The sequence below is a fragment of the Mauremys mutica genome, chromosome 3 (assembly GCF_020497125.1).
Source record: "Mauremys mutica isolate MM-2020 ecotype Southern chromosome 3, ASM2049712v1, whole genome shotgun sequence".
NCBI classification, from domain to species: Eukaryota; Metazoa; Chordata; order Testudines; family Geoemydidae; genus Mauremys; species Mauremys mutica.
Genome location: NC_059074.1, coordinates 44,634,884 through 44,653,117, shown reverse-complemented (window position 1 = coordinate 44,653,117; position 18,234 = coordinate 44,634,884). Strand labels below are relative to the sequence as shown.

The window sequence follows — 18,234 nt, the reverse complement described above, 5'->3', positions numbered from 1 at the left end:
TTTAGCTGCTCCTTTCTTCTACTCAGGTTATTTTGATTCATTTCTATTTACTCCTGGTACCATGAGGTGTTCAGAAATCTCTCTGCACCCAAGGGGCTGGAAAGACATTCTCTTTACTCAGTGATTCAGTTCCAAGTGTCTCTTCATATCAAAGTATGGAAGATAACTGGAAGAGATTAAGCAGAGCTTCACTCTGTATCTGCAAGTAATGAGTGCCGGTGAAAAAAGAAAACAGTTGGAAGGTAGCCTTATTTTTCTGCTAATAACAGGTTCTGATTCACTTGATGTGTTTGACAGTTTTCAGTTAACTCAAGAAGAGGAGGCTAATTATGAAAGTATTACAGAAACTTAGGGAGTATTGCACTCCATGGAAAAAATGAAACATATCAGAGAAGGTTTTAACCTGAGGGTGCAAAAATAAAGTGAAGCCGTAGTCTAGGTTTGTTGCGGTGTATAAAAAATGAAATTAAAATGGTAAACTATCAGTTTAAATGCTCATGGATTTCCTCATCTGGCTTGCAGGCTAGGGGGCTCTGTATGGAAGTGTGTGATCAGAGAGTAAATCTGCAGAAATCTAGAATAAAGTGAGGTAAATTGTGCTTCTCTATTTTATGGAGTACTCTGCCTTGTGTGTCTTGTTTTTTTGGTTCCTGTGTGCTATCGATTTGAATGTTAAGACATAAAGTAGTGTTACTTTGCAAGAGTATTTCATGTTTTATTGAACCTTCTCCGACTTCCAGAGGGGAGGAAGATAAGGGACACTGAACTGGCTGTTTTAACTGAGAAGGTCTCAGTCAAGCAACTGCCACCACTGGATAAGAGAATCAAGCCCAAGGACATACCACTACCAGAACAAACAGATTCACTTCCTCCTGAACCAGTAGTGTTGATATGTCAAGGGAGACCTCGAAGTCTAAGTGACAGTGGAAGACACTTGAGAGTTTAATTGAACGCTGATAGTAAGTTTAGTTGCTAGCCTGGTTATAAGTATTTGGAATTGTGTGTGGAATTACATAAAATATTGGTTGTTGACTGTTAAATTTTGGCTGGGAAAGGAAGAAGTGATATTGGGCACTGTAGCTTTAAATGATTTAGCTTCTCAGACAAGAAGAGTGGGGAGGGGACACTGCAGAAACTCATAATCTGTTATGAAGAGCCAGGTGGAGTTGTGTCACTGAATAAAGAGGATTGCCTTCAAGCACGTTGGTGATCAGTCACCTAGCTGGTAGACAAGATTAAGGTTTGGGCCTTAATCCAGTTCTATGTCCATGTGACTCCAATTATTTCAGCTGTGTTAAAGTCAGGGCCGGCTCTGGCTTTTTTGCTGCCCCAAGCGCAAAAAAAAAAAAAAGGGCGGGGGGAGCAGCTGGAGCGGCAAAGCAGAGGAAAAAAAAAAACCACGGCACAGCCAGAGCGGCAAAGCGGGAGGGGGAGGGAACAGCGTGGCCGGCAAAGCAGGGGAAAAAAACCCAAAAAAACCCTACAGGGCGGCCGGAGCCAGGGTGCAAGGGGACTCCCTGTGCTGCAGAGTGTGCGCCCGGTCTAATGGGGGGGGGGAAAGAGAGATTGGGGGGGTGGCCAGGGCTTCAGCGGTGCACTCGCCCCGTGGCCCCAACTGCCGCACCGCCTGCCAGGAGGGCTCTGTGCCACTCCTGTCGGCTGGGAGGGAAGGACGTGGGCTGCCCTGCCGAGTTTGCTGCAGGGCGCTCCCCTCCTCTGCCCCCTACAGGGCAGCCAGATCAGGGAACCAAAAAAAAAAACCCTGCCGTGCCACCCTAGGATTGGGCGGAATGCCGCCCCGTACAATCTGCCACCCCAACCACAAGCTTGCTTGGCTGGTGCCTGGAGCCAGCCCTGGTTAAAATGGAGGAACACAATGGAGAAGCAGGCATGCTGTTCCTGATTTTCTTCTCACTTATATTGGTGCAATTCCAGAGTAACTCCGCTGAAGAAAGTTTTCACTGGTGTGAAATCAAAATCAGGCCCATTATTTTTATATTTGATTACTATATTGTAGTTTGCATAATTTACTTATCTTGGAAATAAAGTATTTAATGTTGTTACTTTTTGTATTAACCATGTTGTACAAAAAGAACGCATTTTACTGAAGCATTCTTTTTAGACTAAATTATTAAATAACATGGAGTTTACCTGTTGAATGTGATAAGTGTCCCTATTGTCTTACTTTAATTCTGCAGTGAAGACATAGCCTAATTTGTGTTATCTGCCCTGATGTTAACTACTCTTGAGTTAGCCTAGCTCAAGTGAGAGCAACCACACTGAAATAACACTTGAACAACGTACAGTGATTGTGGAAGACTCTGATTTGTGCTAAATTTGAGCTATAGTCAGTACCACCAGCCAGTTTGAGTAAAAAGCACCACCACACTCAGGTCAAGGAATTTTGTGTGTGGATCAGACTAAAGTCAGGGGCAACACTTGACTTAAGTGTGAGTTAACTCTCCATTGAGGACAAGGGCTTATCATTTCACTTGATCATTGCCTGTTAGGTTCACTCCCTCTGGGGCACCTGGCATTGGCCACTGTCGGTAGACAGGATCCTGGGCTAGATGGACCTTTGGTCTGACCCGGTATGGCCCTTCTTATGTTCTTATGAAATCTGAATACTTTTACTGGGTTTAGAAAAAATAAAAGGCTAATTTGTTTTTACATAATTTGACTTGTCTGATGTAATAGCACAGAGTCATTAGGAAGGGCATCAGTAAGGGTATATCAAGTGGGGTCCTGCAGGGATCAGGTCTGGATCCGGTTCTATTCAATATCTTCATCAATGATTTAGATAATGGCATGGAGAGTACACTCATAAAGTTTGTGGATGATACCAAGCTGGGAGGGGTTGCAAGTAATTTGGAGGATAGGATTAAAATTCATACTGATCTGGACAAACTAGAGACATAGTCTGAAGTAAATAGGATGAAATTCAATAAGGACAAATTGAAAGTACTTCACTCAGGAAGGAACAAACAGTTGCACACAGACAAAATAGGAAATGACTGCCTAGGAAGGAGTACTGCAGAAAGGGATCTGGGGCTCATGGTTGGTCACTGTTTGGGGGGAAGCGGGGGAAGCAAACATCATTCTGGAATGCATTAGCAGGAGTGTTGTAAGCAAGACACAAGGAGTAATTTTTCCACTATCCTTTGCCCTAATTAGGCCTCAGCTGGAGAATTGTGTCCAGTTCTGGGTACAACATTTCAGGAAACATTTAGACAAATTGGAGAAAGTCCAGAGAAGAGCAACAAAAATGATTAAAGGTCTAGAAATCATGACCTATGAGGGAAGATTGAAAAAACTGGGTTTGTTTAGTCTGGAGAAGAGAAGACTGAGGGGGGACATGATAATAGATTCAAGGACCTAAAAGATTATTACAGGGAGGAGGGAGAAAAATTGTTCTTGTTAACCTCTGAGGATCGGACAAGAAGCAATGGGCTTAAATGCAGTAAGGTGGTTTAGGTTGGACATTAGGAAAAACTTCCTGTCAGGGTAGTTAAGCCTAGGGAGGTTGTGGAATCTCCATCACTGGAAATTTTTAAGAGCAGGTTAGAAAAACACCTGTCAGTGATGGTCTAGGTAATACTTAGTCCTGATTTGCGTGCAGGGGACTGGACCAGAAGACCTCTTAAGGTCCCTTCCAGTCAGGGGCGGCTCCAGGCCCCAGCACGCCAAGCGCGTGCTTGGGGCGGCATGCCGCGGGGGGAGCTCTGCTGGTCGCCGGGAGGGCGGCAGGCGGCTCTGGTGGATGGTCCTCCAAAGCCGCGAGACCAGCGGACCGTGGGACTAGCGGACCCTCCGCAGGCACGCCTGCGGGAGGTCCACTGGAGCCGCTTGCCGCCCTCCCGGCAACCAGCAGAGCGCCCCCTGCGGCATGCCGCCCTGCTTGGGGCGGCGAAATGTCTAGAGCCGCCCCTGCTTCCAGTCCCACGATTCTATATTTCTATGGTTATTCATAGGGAAAAGGATGTAGTAGGAAACTTTGCCTAAGGCCCATTCCTGCAACTTGTTTCTTTGAAGTAAGAGAGGCTCCACATAATTTCAGGGTGCCCTTGTGTGGAGTTCATTTCAGGATGGGACCCTTACTGTGGATGACTGTTCCTCTCTCTTTGTAGGTGAACTGGAGACTTTGATATGACCCACATCATTGTGAGTGCCTCCAAATTTAATACAAAATCAAAACCAATTCTTTCTCTCTTCCCCACCCATGCCACATCCCCCCCTGAAGTAATGGCTGAGAAGATAGCAAACAATCCTCATGCCCAGATTTATTAAATGGGGAAAAAAGCATAAAACTCTTGTCTTTTAAACTTAGGTTTAATTCAGGATGTATGTGCCATTTCTGTACACGTTAAACCACTTACTGCTGTATGCTGATGGACAAGTCAGTCAGGTATATTCTGCATATGATTTTTTTTTCCTGTTCCTGAACTATGTTGTGAAAATATGTGATGGTGAAAAATACACTTGTTTGTTTGTTTGTTTGAACTAAACATTTCAAGGTCTGTGTATAACAAACACACACTCATGCTCCTTTAACCTGGCACTATACAGTATGTGATTTTGTGTATGATAAAAGGAATGTGCAAAACATGTTGTGACACCCGAAGTAAGCAATAGCTAACCAGTGGAAGGGTCCTTATGGGGAAAAAATGACTTACTTGGTAGGTTAACAATGTTTTTGCTTGGGATGCAACTTTTTATATATGTTCTAAGAAATGTGAGTTATGCTCATGTTGATTTTCATTTGCTGCCTAATAGTTTCTGACTGAACAATTCACTGAAAATATTGTGTCTGTTCTTTCTAGACCTGAATTTTGTGATATTCAATCTCATTGCCTACAGTGGTTTTCCTACAAAATATTCTGAAGTATTTCTAACGTATTTTGTCCCGCTAATTTGTTGAATGGCAGAAGTACAACATTCTGTACTTCTGGGCCAAACCTTTCTTAAAATCCTTTAAGGATTAATACAAAGTGTGTATGTTTGTGAGGGAGGGAGGGAGAGAAATATATGCAAAGCTGGCACAATCTTTTCCTTCTAATCTTACCATGTACCTCATCTTTATAGGTGCAATACAAGCCATCCTGCAATGAAGGGGGTATGTCTGTTTAAGGGGATATTTTTCCCCCTTGAAAGTCAATTTCGATTCTGCTCTTTCACCATGAGGTGTCTGAATAGAGATCAAACCATTACTGTCTCTTGGGAGAAAATTGCATCACTTGCATAATATTCAGTTTCAATAGGGAAAAGTTTCATTTCTGTTGAATTTTGGTTTACAGTGTTTTGAGAAGCCATAGGATCAGTCAGCCTTGTTTTATTATTCTGTGGGTTAGTGTGATATTTTTCCCCATGTATTCTCCTTTTTCTCTTAAATTTCAGGAAATATTAAATTTGATCCACAAGCTATTAGAATAATAGAATCATAGAATATCAGGGTTGGAAGGGACCTCGAGAGGTCATCTAGTCCAACCCCCTGCTCAAAGCAGGACCAATTCCCAACTAAATCATCCCAGCCAGGGCTTTGTCAAGCCTGACCTTAAAAACCTCGAAGGAAGGAAATTTCACCTCCTCTCTAGGTAACCCATTCCAGTAACATATTCATCATACTGACAATAATACTTATGGGAATTGGTGCCAAAACACTAAAATAAAACTTTAACCGTTTTGCACGAAAGAGAAAGACTGGTGCACCAGATCAAAAATGTATTTCCAAACATAAATAAAAAATAATTGTATTGTAGTCATGACAATGTACTCTAGTACTATAATAATTATTACTTATCAAGTTAATTACATAAAATAAGAAACAATCTCTACCCCCAAAGAGCTTGCAATCTAAATAAAGAAGAGAAAGAGTAGGGGAAAAAAAGAGAATATACAAGAGAGCAAACGATGTGATGGTAGCAAACGTTATGTTAGCTCCATTTTAGTTTTGGTTTCCATTTGTTATATACAGCCTTTCAGTGGGCTTATGTTAGGAGGGGATTAGCTAGGTGGAAAGACAAAGAAATGGAGGAGTCTGGAGACCATAGGGGGTTGGGGGGGTTGGGGAGGGAAGAGAACAAATATTTGCTTCAAACTGTGCAGAGTGAAAAGTGCAGAAAATAGTGTGATGACATCACCAGTGTCCACCAGTCACTGCCTCAACTGTTTTCTGCAGCTGCCTTGTGCTGGCTCCGTCTCTGGCTGGCTTCTCCCTGCAATTTCTTTCCAAAAGCCCATAGGGCTGTGAGAGGGGCAAAATGTCTCATGACTCCAAGTAGGCCTAGAGGTGGGATCTCCCGTGAACAGTTCTGGGCCTGGGGTGCTGCATGGGAGGGTGGCCCCGAGCCCCATTTTGCCCCTCCTACAGTGCATTAGTACTAGAGGGGTACAGTGTTATCACAGCTTTGTTTCTCTCTCTGTCCATGTATTATTAACTATGTATTAAGCTATGACAGAACTATGAAACCCATTTCTGAAAAAAGTCATGGGGAAACTTTTAAAGGCACAAAGTGCAGTTAACCACCCAGCTGCTCACTCTCACTAATTTTTAAAAATATATAAACATTTGTTTTTTATGGTGGATTACTGCCAGAAGACTGCAGAAAGAGTACATTTGTTGGTGTTGAACAGAGGGTGGTGGGATGATGCTCAGTCCAGCTCATAAGAACATAAGAACATAAGAAAGGCCGTACCGGGTCAGACCAAAGGTCCATCTAGCCCAGTATCTGTCTACCGATAGTGGCCAATGCCAGGTGCCCCTGGGGGAGTGAACCTAACAGGCAATGATCAAGTGATCTCTCTCCTGCCATCCATCTCCATCCTCTGACGAACAGAGGCTAGGGACACCATTCTTACCCATCCTGGCTAATAGCCATTTATGGACTTAGCCACCATGAATTTATCCAGTCCCCTTTTAAACATTGTTATAGTCCTAGCCTTCACAACCTCCTCAGGTAAGGAGTTCCACAAGTTGACTGTGTGCTGCGTGAAGAAGAACTTCCTTTTATTTGTTTTTAAACCTGCTGCCTATTAATTTCATTTGGTGACCCCTAGTTTCTTGTATTATGGGAATAAGTAAATAACTTTTCCTTATCCACTTTCTCAACATCACTCATGATTTTATATACCTCTATCATGTCCCCCCTTAGTCCTTCTCTTTTCCAAACTGAAGAGTCCTAGCCTCTTTAATCTTTCTTCATATGGGACCCTCTCTAAACCCCTAATCATTTTAGTTGCTCTTTTCTGAACCTTTTCTAGTGCTAGAATATCTTTTTTGAGGTGAGGAGACCACATCTGTACACAGTATTCGAGATGTGGGCGTACCGTGGATTTATATAAGGGCAATAATATATTCTCAGTCTTATTCTCTATCCCCTTTTTAATGATTCCTAACATCCTGTTTGCTTTTTTGACCGCCTCTGCACACTGCGTGGACATCTTCAGAGAACTATCCACGATGACGCGAAGATCTTTTTCCTGACTCGTTGTAGCTAAATTAGCCCCCATCATGTTGTATGTATAGTTGGGGTTATTTTTTCCAATGTGCATTACTTTACATTTATCCACATTAAATTTCATTTGCCATTTTGTTGCCCAATCACTTTAGTTTTTGTGAGATCTTTTTGAAGTTCTTCACAATCTGCTTTGGTCTTAACTATCTTGAGCAGTTTAGTATCATCTTGCAAACTTGGCCACCTCACTGTTTACCCCTTTCTCTCCAGATCAATTTATGAATAAATTGAATAGGATTGGTCCTAGGACTGACCCTTGGGGAAACACCACTAGTTACCCCTCTCCATTCTGGAAATTTACCATTAATTCCTACCCTTTGTTCCCTGTCCTTTAACCAGTTCTCAATCCATGAAAGGACCTTCCCTTTTATCCCATGACAGCTTAATTTACGTAAGAGCCTTTGGTGAGGGACCTTGTCAAAGGCTTTCTGGAAATCTAAGTACACTATGTCCACCGGATCCCCCTTGTCCACATGTTTGTTGACCCCTTCAAAGAACTCTAATAGATTAGTAAGACACGATTTCCCTTTACAGAAACCATGTTGACTATTGCTCAAGAGTTTATGTTTTTCTATGTGTCTGACAATTTTTATTCTTTACTATTGTTTCAACTAATTTGCCCGTACCCGACGTTAGACTTACCGGTCTGTAATTGCTGGGATCACCCCTAGAGCCCTTTTTAAATATTGGCGTTACATTAGCTAACTTCCAGTCATTGGGTACCGAGGCCGATTTAAAGGACAGGTTACAAACCTTAGTTAATAGTTCCGCAACTTCACATTTTGAGTTCTTTCAGAACTCTTGGGTGAATGCCATCTGGTCCCGGTGACTTGTTAATGTTGAGTTTATCAATTAATTCCAAAACCTCCTCTAGTGACACTTCAATCTGTGACAGTTCCTCAGATTTGTCACTACAAAAGCCAGCTCAGGTTTGGGAATCTCCCTAACATCCTCAGCCGTGAAGACTGAAGCAAAGAATCCATTTAGTTTCTCCGCAATGACTTTATCGTCTTTAAGCGCTCCTTTTTGTATTTTGATCATCAAGGGGCCCCACTGGTTGTTTAGCAGGCTTCCTGCTTCTGATGTACTTAAAAACATTTTGTTATTACCTTTGGAGTTTTTGGCTAGCCGTTCTTCAAACTCCTCTTTGGCTTTTCTTATTACACTCTTGCACTTAAGTTGGCAGTGTTTGTGCTCCTTTCTATTTGCCTCACTAGGATTTGACTTCCACTTTTTAAAGGAAGTCTTTTTATCTCTCACTGCTTCTTTTACATGGTTGTTAAGTCACTGTGGCTCTTTTTTAGTTCTTTTACTGTTTTTCTTAATTTGGGGTATACATTGAAGTTGGGCCTCTATTATGGTGTCTTTAAAAAGGGCCCATGCAACTTGCAGGGATTTCACTTTAGTCACTGTACCTTTTAACTTTTGTCTAACTAACCCCCTCATTTTTGTATAGTTCCCGCCTTTTTGAAATTAAAGGCCACAGTGTTGGGCAGTTGAGATGTTCTTCCCACCACAGGGATGTTGAATGCTATTGTATTATGGTCACTATTTCCAAGCGGTCCTGCTATAGTTACCTCTTGGACCAGCTCCTGCGCTCCACTCAGGATTAAATCTAGAGTCGCCTCTCCCCTTGTGGGTTCCTGTACCAGCTGCTCCATGAAGCAGTCATTTAAAGTATCGAGAAATTTTATCTCTGCATTTCGTCCTGAAGTGAAATGTTCCCAGTCAATATGGGGATAATTGAAATCCCCCACTATTATTGGGTTCTTAATTTTGATATCCTCTCTAATTTCCCTTAGCATTTCATCATCACTATTACTGTCCTGGTCAGGTGGTCGATAATAGATCCCTACTTCCTTTGAAGTCGATGGAATCCTTTGTACCGATTTCATTGACAGTTGAATCAAGCCCCTTTTGCACAAGCTAGACATTATCACATCATCTAGCACTAATTTTGAGTAACCAAGTATTTGCATTTTACTTTTCTAAGATTTTCTTCATCAATGGCTATTAGCCAGGATGGTCAGGGATGGTGTCCCTAGCCTCTGTTTGCCAGAAGCTGAGAATGGGTGACAGAGGATGGATCACTTGATGGTTACCTGTTCTGTTCATTCCCTCTGGGGCACCTGGAGTTGGCCACTGTTGGAAGACAGGATACTGGGCTAGATGGGCCTTTGATATGACCCAGTGTGGCCGTTCTTATGTTCCTAACCTGGCATGAAATGAGTATGACAGTGAAATACGTTTTAGTGTTTTAGAATATAAAAAGGATGGCAAAACAAAGTTTTAGTCATTTTTTCATCCTTTATTTGGTCCTTATCAATATCAAAATATTGGTATTGGTAAGCAGCCCTTAGTTCTCAAAATGAATGTAAAGAGTTGCTACTTGGTAGCAAGCTTATGTTAAATACTGATATTCATAAGAAGGTGTGAAGGCTAATTAGACAAGAGGCACAAGGCATGTTTATATAAAGTCGTAAAATGACTGTTCTATTAACTTTCTATCAAGCTGACTTCTATAGGTGTAGCAAGTAAACAGCCAAGAATACAAACTTATATAAATTTGTTGGTATTACTTAGCATATGTATTAAGAGGAAAGAATACTTTTGAATATTTATCTGAAATGTGTCTTATAACGTGACAAACATTTGAAGTACATCTGGAGCTATGACTTGTGTGCACTACTTTTTTCTTGTATTAAGGAAATCTAAGACTTTTATGTCTTTGTTCCCAATAAAAGCAGCAAAGAGTCCTGTGGCATCTTATAGACTAACGGACATTTTGGAGCATGATGCATGCATCTGACGAAGTGGGTATTCACCCACGAAAGCTCATGCTCCAATACACCCGTTAGTCTATAAGGTGCCACAGGACTATTTGCTGCTTTTACAGATCCAGACTAACACGGCTACCCCTCTGATACTTTGTTCCCAATGTTTGTCTTTATTAATGTTTTGCGGCATTATACTTAATTTCTTGAGCTGTGTTAGTCAGAATTGATTTCACTGAAGAATCATTTTAAAATGTATGTATTTATTTATTAAGCACTAGCAATATGACCACAACTGCACAAGAGACAGAAAAATTGGTGACTGCAAAAGCAATGACTAGTATGGCAAGGGGCACACTAAAAGAACCTAGATATATATAGACAGATGGTCTCTGTAGTCTCAGTAGATGGGTGTCCCCAAATGGATACAATGAAAGATTCTATTTTTGAATACTTGTTTTGGGGTGTGGGAGGATAATAGGAGGGGCAGTCAGTATGCTAAGAAGGGGCTGCTGGACAACCAGACTGTGCTGTTACCTGGCAGGTACTGCAAGCTCAGTGCCCAGCTGAGCAGAAGCTTTGATTTCCACTAGCTCAGCCTCCACTATTGAGTTCCCACTCACTCACCAGACTAAAACTCCAGCCTCTTCCAAGAAAGTAGAAGGGCAAGAGGAGTCCTACAACCTTGATGTGTGGAGAGAAAGAAAAGGGAAGAATCCGTGGCTCCCCACTTACTATCCCTCAGTTTTTCTTAGACTGCAAAAGAGAGAGAGAGAGAGATGACTGCCTGCTATGGCGGGCTCTCTGGGAGTCAGATAATAGATTTCTCTCTTCTTTTGATTGGGAGTTGGATAGGAAGGAACTCCCAGACTATTTAAACACTGTGTTAATTTACAGCTCTTCTGCTCACCAGCTCAGCCCTGAAAAATGGATTCTCAACAGCTCTCCACCCTCAGACTAGGCCCTTTTCCCCAACCACAGTTAAATTGCAATAGCTAGAACGAGTGCCTGAGGTGAGACATAGGTATAGGGTGGACTTAATGGGGTGAGTGAGGTGGGGATTTAAGGCACGTGGAGGTCAGAAAATAGTTTGGGAAAGAAAGAAGAGGAGTGAATGAGGGAGGGAGGAAAATAATGAAATATAATAACTTCTGTTCTTTAAAAACTGTACATAGATTTTTCTGGTATTCCTGGTCATATGAGAATCCATAGGTGAAGAAAAGAACATAAATTCTCTAGAAGTTGGCCATGCTTAATACTATGCGTTAGTATTTGCAAGGAGTCTTTAGGATACTACAACAATAGTATCAACATAAAATGTTGGCGTTCCAAATGTCTGGCTATATTATCACAGTGGTATTATACACAGAAACATCATGAGAGATTCCAAGTTATCATTAATTTTAAAACTACTGCTTATATTTATTTTTTATTATTTATAACATTGCTGGGGTTATTTATTTGTACAGGTTATCTGGATTTCAGCTGCCATCATCTATTGTGAGCACAGGATCTATCCTCACACTTTGTTTCACCACAGACTTTGCTGTGAGTGCTCAAGGTTTCAAGGCTATCTACGAAGGTAAGATCTGCCTCTTTTTATCCTGGGAAGTTACTTGGAGAATTATTGCAGGACCTCATTTTGAAATAGGTTTGTTTTGAACTGTTGGTTGGACCTCAGGGTCCCCTGTTGAGACCTTGAATCCAAAACTACAAATACACTGTGACTTTTCTGTATTCCAGCATGTCATTCATAGACATAGTCTTTATTTTTAAATTGTGCATACAATCAATGGTGAAACTGAGTGCTTGAATCCATACTGGTTTGAGATGATTGTTCCAAAAATGGGTCCTGAATTACTTTATTTTAAAAATTAGATTTTTTTTTGTCTTCAGCAATTACTTCTGAAAACTTTTTTTTAAACGCTGAATGTGGGATATAAAAAAAATGGTCTGGATACTAATTTGATCTTGAGAATTAGCATGAGAATCTTTGCTTATGGATAAAATGCTCACATTTAGAAATTGAATGGCTTTGATATTAGAAAAAAAATGAGACAAATAACAAAGGAGTCAATGTGAAAGATGATAAACAAATTTGAGAATTCTGCATTTGTAGACAAGGTAGGGCCAAGAACTTCATGTCTGCCATTATCTACTATGTACTTAAGTTTTAGGCTCTTAAAGCAGGAGTAGTAGTATTGATATAATAGCTTTGACTCTTACAGGAAGGCTAATACTCCTCTTTTGATTTCTTCACCCTACATTTTGAGACTATTATCAGATTCAGTGGTATACAGTAAATCACTTATAATACTGAGCTGAATTATTAATTTTTAATTTAAATACTTCTACATAGTTAAAGTTGTGACAAGCTTGGTTTTGGACCCCTTTCTCCCAATCCAATTTTGCAAATATGAAACCAGTCTTCCTGCAATTTAACTTGTTTAGACTTCTGACAGAGGAATTTATTTCAGAAACATTTGGGACAATAAGTTATTTATCAGCTACTACAGTATGAAAAGTCTGTTTTTCACTTTTGCTGTGTGTGAAACATATCTCAGAAGTGCCTTGGCCTTAGGAATTTGGCCTTGGTCTATTCTTTCTAAATGTGGTGGGATAATTTTAGTTATTCACAATGGATAGTTGTTGTTTTTCAAATGTGCCTAAATCCTGTTGATTTAGGTTTATAAGTTATTTAGACACTTTTGAAAATTTTACATAATTCTTATTCAAAAGTTTGATAACCCTGGAGTATTTATTCTGTGCTTTTATGGTGGACTTCATTATATTATCTATTGACTAGTAATATTTCACTCTCTCTCCTAGGCTAGTACATACCTTTCCCATATTAATTAGACACCTTGTGACATTAATTCTGGGTGGAATTTTCAAAAGTGTTATCTAAGGTTGCTGTGACAGTGTACTATCTGAGCAATAACTGAAGACTTCAAGCTTTGTTTATATAGGAATCAGATGTCCAGCTGTGGTTACTCTATTGATAGCTGGGGGATACTAGAATGAATTTAATTTGGTGTTTGTATCCTGCGAGCTGAATGAAATTCTACACTAAATTTCTTTTAGCTAAAATTAATCCCTGGTGCAGTTTTGTTGGTAGCTGGGGGCACTAGTGTAAATAAGGTACTAACAATCATCAGCACTTTAATCACCATTTTACCTGAGCTATCTCTAAACTGGATTAGATGATCCAGCCACCTTTCTACACTAGCATTCCCCTCACGGATCTCACTAGGTTAAAGCTGTACCAGTATTAATAATAGTAAGAAATTTTAGAGGGAAGAAGACTAGACACATCCTTATGGCCCATGTCAGGAGCTTTTCTAGGGGAGTCAAATAAAAATCTCAAAAATAGAATCTATGCCGGGGTTGCCTCAGCTGCAAGTAGATCTTTCAACACCTCCAGCAGCTGCACATGAGATCCTATCCCATCTTTGCATGAAAACTATGCCCTCTGTTTATCCAGTGAAGACATAGTAGACTATTCAAAGGAACTTCTCTTGATTGTCTGCAAGGAAAAGATACACAGAGCCCTAGGCTGTAATATAATGACACTACTTGCTGGCCTATTTTCTTATAAAACCCCGGTAGGAAGGGATGTAAATAACACTGACATAGATGGTGCTGCTCCCTGGTTAAACACAATTGTAGTCTTTTGAATTTATTGCTGTAAAAAATGGGACTGTTCATGAGGTCTACACTACTGCGTAAGTCAGGGGTGGGCAAACGTTTTGGGCCGAGGGCCACATCTGGGTGCGGGAATTGTATGCAGGCCTGGGACAGGGGGTTGGGGTGTGGGAGGAGAAGTGATGTGCAGGAAGAGGCTCAGGGCAAGGGATTGGGGCAGAGAAGGGGTGCGGAGTGTATGAGGGGGCTCAGGGAAGAGGGTTGGGGTGCAGGAGGGGTGCAGCAGGGGGCTCAGGGATAGGGGTTGGACATAGGAGGGGTGTGAGGTACACAAGGGGGCTCAGTGCAGGGGGTTGGGTGCAGGAGGGGTGTGAGATGGGGCAGGAGGCTGGGGTGCAGAGTGCAGCAGTGGGCTTAGGGCAGGGGGCTGGGGTGAACAGGTTCAGGGTGAAGCAAGGGGCTCAGGGCAGTGGGTTGGGGTGCAGGAGGAGTTCAGGGTGTATGAGGGGGCTCAGGGCAGGGGTTTGGGGTGCAGGAGGGGTTCAGGATGTATGAGGGGGCTCAGGGCAGTGGCTTGGGGTGCAGGAGAGGTGTGGCATGTATGAGGGGGCTTAGGGCAGGGGGTTAGGGTGCAGGAGGGGTGAGGGGTGTATGAGGTGGCTCAGTGCAGGGGGTTGGGGTGCAGGAGGGGTGTGAGGTGGGGCAGGAGGCTGGGGTGCAGAGTGCAGCAGTGGGCTCAGGGCAGGGGGCTGGAGTGAACAGGTTCAGGGTGTATGAGGGGGCTCGGTGCAGGAGGGGTGTGGGGTGTGGCAGGGAGCTCAGGGCAGGGGGTTGGGGTGCAGGAGGGGTGTGGAGTGTATGAGGGGGCTCAGGGCGGGGAGTTGGGTGCAGGAGGGGTGCAAAATGCAGGCAGGGGGTTCAGGGCAGGGAGTTCGGGGGTGGGGTGCAGGCGGGGTTCGGGCTCTGGCCCGGCGCTGCTTACCTAAAGCGGCTCCGGGGGTGGCAGTGGTGTGCACCGGGGCTAGGGCAGGCTCCCTGCCTGCCTGCCTGCCCTGGCCCCACACTGTGCCATTCCAGGAAGCGCTGTGGCCTCTGCGAGAGGGGAGGGCAAGGGCTCCGCGAGCGCTGCCCTTGCCGTACCTCCAGGTACCTCCCCCGAAGCTCTCATTGGCTGCGGTTCCCCATTCCCGGCCAATGGGAGCTGCAGGAGGCGGTGCCTGGAGGCAAGGGCAATGCACGGAGCCCTCTGCTCCCCTGCCTGGGGCCGCAGGGAAGTGGTGCCGGCCGCTTCTGAGAGCGGGGCCCTGCGCCACAAGGTCAATCCCGTGTGCCAGATCCAAAGCCCTGAGGGGCCAGATCCTATCTGTGGGCCGTAATTAGCCCACCCCTGGCTTAAGTCCATCTAATTTATGTCGCTCAGGGGTGTGAAAAATCTCCCCCTCCCTCCCAAGCAATGCATGTTTCATGCTGTCTACACCAGCGTTACATCAGGAGAAGAGTGCCTCCTGCCGACATAGCTAATTATGCCAATGGGAGAGCGCTCTCCTGTTATCATAGCGCGTCTTCACCAGACGCACCACAGCAGCGCAGCATGGGTGCAGCTGTACTGATGTAGCGCTGTAGTGTAGATGTGCCCTCAGATAAAATGATTGCCACTCTCCACTGTAAAAAGGTGCAAAATGTATAAGTCACAGGAAACCTATGTAGCAATAGCTAGGGAGAAGATTTATCAACAATTAGGAGTTTTTTGGATTTCCCTGGGAAGTTTGACAGTTCCTAACTCACCCTAGACAGATTGATATGCTTGGCATTTTGGCTCCTGAGAGTGGCAACAGGGGCTTCTTCCCCGCATATTTAGGGCACTCCCTTATACATCATACATTGGGAGTAAATTCTTCCTTATTAATTGAATATTGGTCAGTCAGGAACAACATTCAAATGGAGAAATTCATCAATTGAGAATAGACGTGTCCTGAATAATACTAAGGTAACAAACAGGTTTTCAAAGAACTTTGGAGCCAGAAAAAAATGGGCTTTTCATCACCCTATTCACGGGCATGCCAGAGGAGTTATTCCAGATTAATGCTGTTGACCTCTCCCTTGTTTCATGGCTGCAGATGAAGAGGAAGGTTCTGAAGAATTCAAATATCAGGAGCAGTGAAATAGAAGGGCAGAAGAATTTATTTTCATGAACTTTCCACATTCTGGGATGTTGCACAGTGTGCAACTGCAAAGCTAGCATTTTCCCCCACTTTCATTTGAATAAGAAATTTAATCTGAATTAGCCCCTAAGTGTTACACTCATACAATTAAAAAATCAAATCAGTTTACAATAGATTGATTAAGCTATAGTTCCTTAAATAATAAAACTATCTTTAAAGTAAGCTTTTAAAATATTTATCATGTGGAAGAGCTAGCATATTTTGGTAACACTGGTTCAGATCTCATGTCAGTTTTGCATTACTGTAGCTCAATTCAACAAGATTCTCTGCTACACTAGTTTCCACTTTGCACAACAAAGGGGATACTGTCAGGGAGCAGGTTGCTGCTTCTTAATTCTGTGTCTGGGCGCTGCCATACCTGAGCCAGATGGCAGTGGTCACCATGGGATCATCCATGAGGTAACAGTAGCTGAGTGCAGCCTACTCCAGCCATACCTCCTTCTCACCTCTCTCCTCCTTTGCACCCTTCACACTTCTGAGCAAGGGAGGGGGACACACGAACCATCTGTACTTACCCTATGCCAACTGAGAACTTTGCACACTGAATCCTCAGGGGAAAGAAAATGCCAGTTTCTGTCCCATCCTGGGCCACAAGGCCTAGATTCTGGGCTATTGATTTTACTGCCTTTACTCATAATTTTCACTAGTGAGTATAGGAAGTAAAATGATAATCAGGCCTACTGAATGCTGTAGGTTGCTATGAATGTGTTAGTGATGTTATTAATATTAAAAAGCAGTGTTCATAGACCAAGTTTTCATATTCATATTTATGTGATTTGCCTGCTGCCACCTAGACTCCTCAGGAACATGAAATGTTGCATCTCATGAGTCTATCCCACTGAGCAAAATTTGTACTTAAAATAAATCTGACTTTCCTGCAGTAAGCTGGCAAAAGTCATCTAGGATTGTGAATAAAGAGATCTGAGCAGTCGTGTAGCCAGAATTCAATTGTTGTTTTCTGCTAAGAACGAAACTTGCTTCAGCTCAACAGATTGCAAGGTTACATAGTTATTTAAAACTAGATTATTTGACACCAGAATTCTTTTTCTATATATTTTTGAATATCAGTAACTATGGTAATCTTTCAAGATCTTGCATTGAGCGCTTGAGCACTCTAATCTGTTGCAGACAGTATTATGGACTAGTTGTTATTTGCCAGAATTATTGTTGAAGTAGAGGAAGTTCACATCAGATGAATGAGTATATATGCAAAGGTCTGTGAAATTTCAGAAATAGTAATTTGCAGAATTTCTTTGTAAATTATTTAAGCAAAACTATAAAAAACTCTGTGAATTATACATATGTTGGCTGGCATTTTACCATTTACACTACTGGAGCTTAAGGTCATAAATTGAATCCAAGACCTTACCTCAAATCTAGGAAATAGGATTTTCATCGGGGAAGTTTCTATCTACCATTATTCCTATTGATTGTTATTTTACAGAAAGAGAGAGTTTGCAGTGTTCTGTAATACAAAGGGTACTGGACCGGGAATCAAGTGGACCTGAGTTATATTCCCAGCCCTGCTAGTGAATTACTGAGTGACTTTCAATAAGTCATTTAACCTCTTTTACTTTCTTTCATTACAGTGGGGACAACAATTCTTACACACATTTTGCAAAGCTGTTTGAGAACTACAGGTGGAAGCACAAAAATGCTATTCTTATTATAACATATTTTATTTTTCATAATATAATTTTATTATAAAATATTATTTAAAAGGAAAAAAAGCAGAAACATGTTAACACTTCCCCATACATAGAGTACAACTACAGAAAGTTGAAAAGAATTTAATGGTGTTCACACTTGAAATGATACCAGAACAATATACAGATTAATATTTAATTCTGTAATGCTTTCTGTAACGGGATAGTCTAATAACCAACTGTCCTAGTAGTTAGGCAGTGGCCTTACAGTTTCTGCCAGTCTAGTCGTCCTTGAGGAGCACTCAACCAAGTTGTATGCGGTGGACCTCAATACCTCCTGAATACTTAATGCTGGGAGTTCTGCTGCTACAGAGGAGCAGGGAGGCAAGGCAGAAGATCTGGGCCCCACTCTCTCCACAGGGTTCCATCCCAGGGC

The 18,234-nt window shown here is 42.4% G+C and overlaps 1 protein-coding gene across 1 annotated transcript in view; it reads left to right on the top strand.

The window, feature by feature from the left end:
* The window catches only part of CSMD1 (CUB and Sushi multiple domains 1), a 1,651,174-nt gene that overhangs the window by 199,859 nt on the left and 1,433,081 nt on the right, over positions 1-18,234 (top strand). Inside the window, exon 4 of the mRNA XM_045010124.1 lies at positions 11,755-11,867. Within this exon, the coding sequence (XP_044866059.1) occupies positions 11,755-11,867 (113 nt within the window). The remainder of the gene's footprint in view (positions 1-11,754; positions 11,868-18,234) is intronic.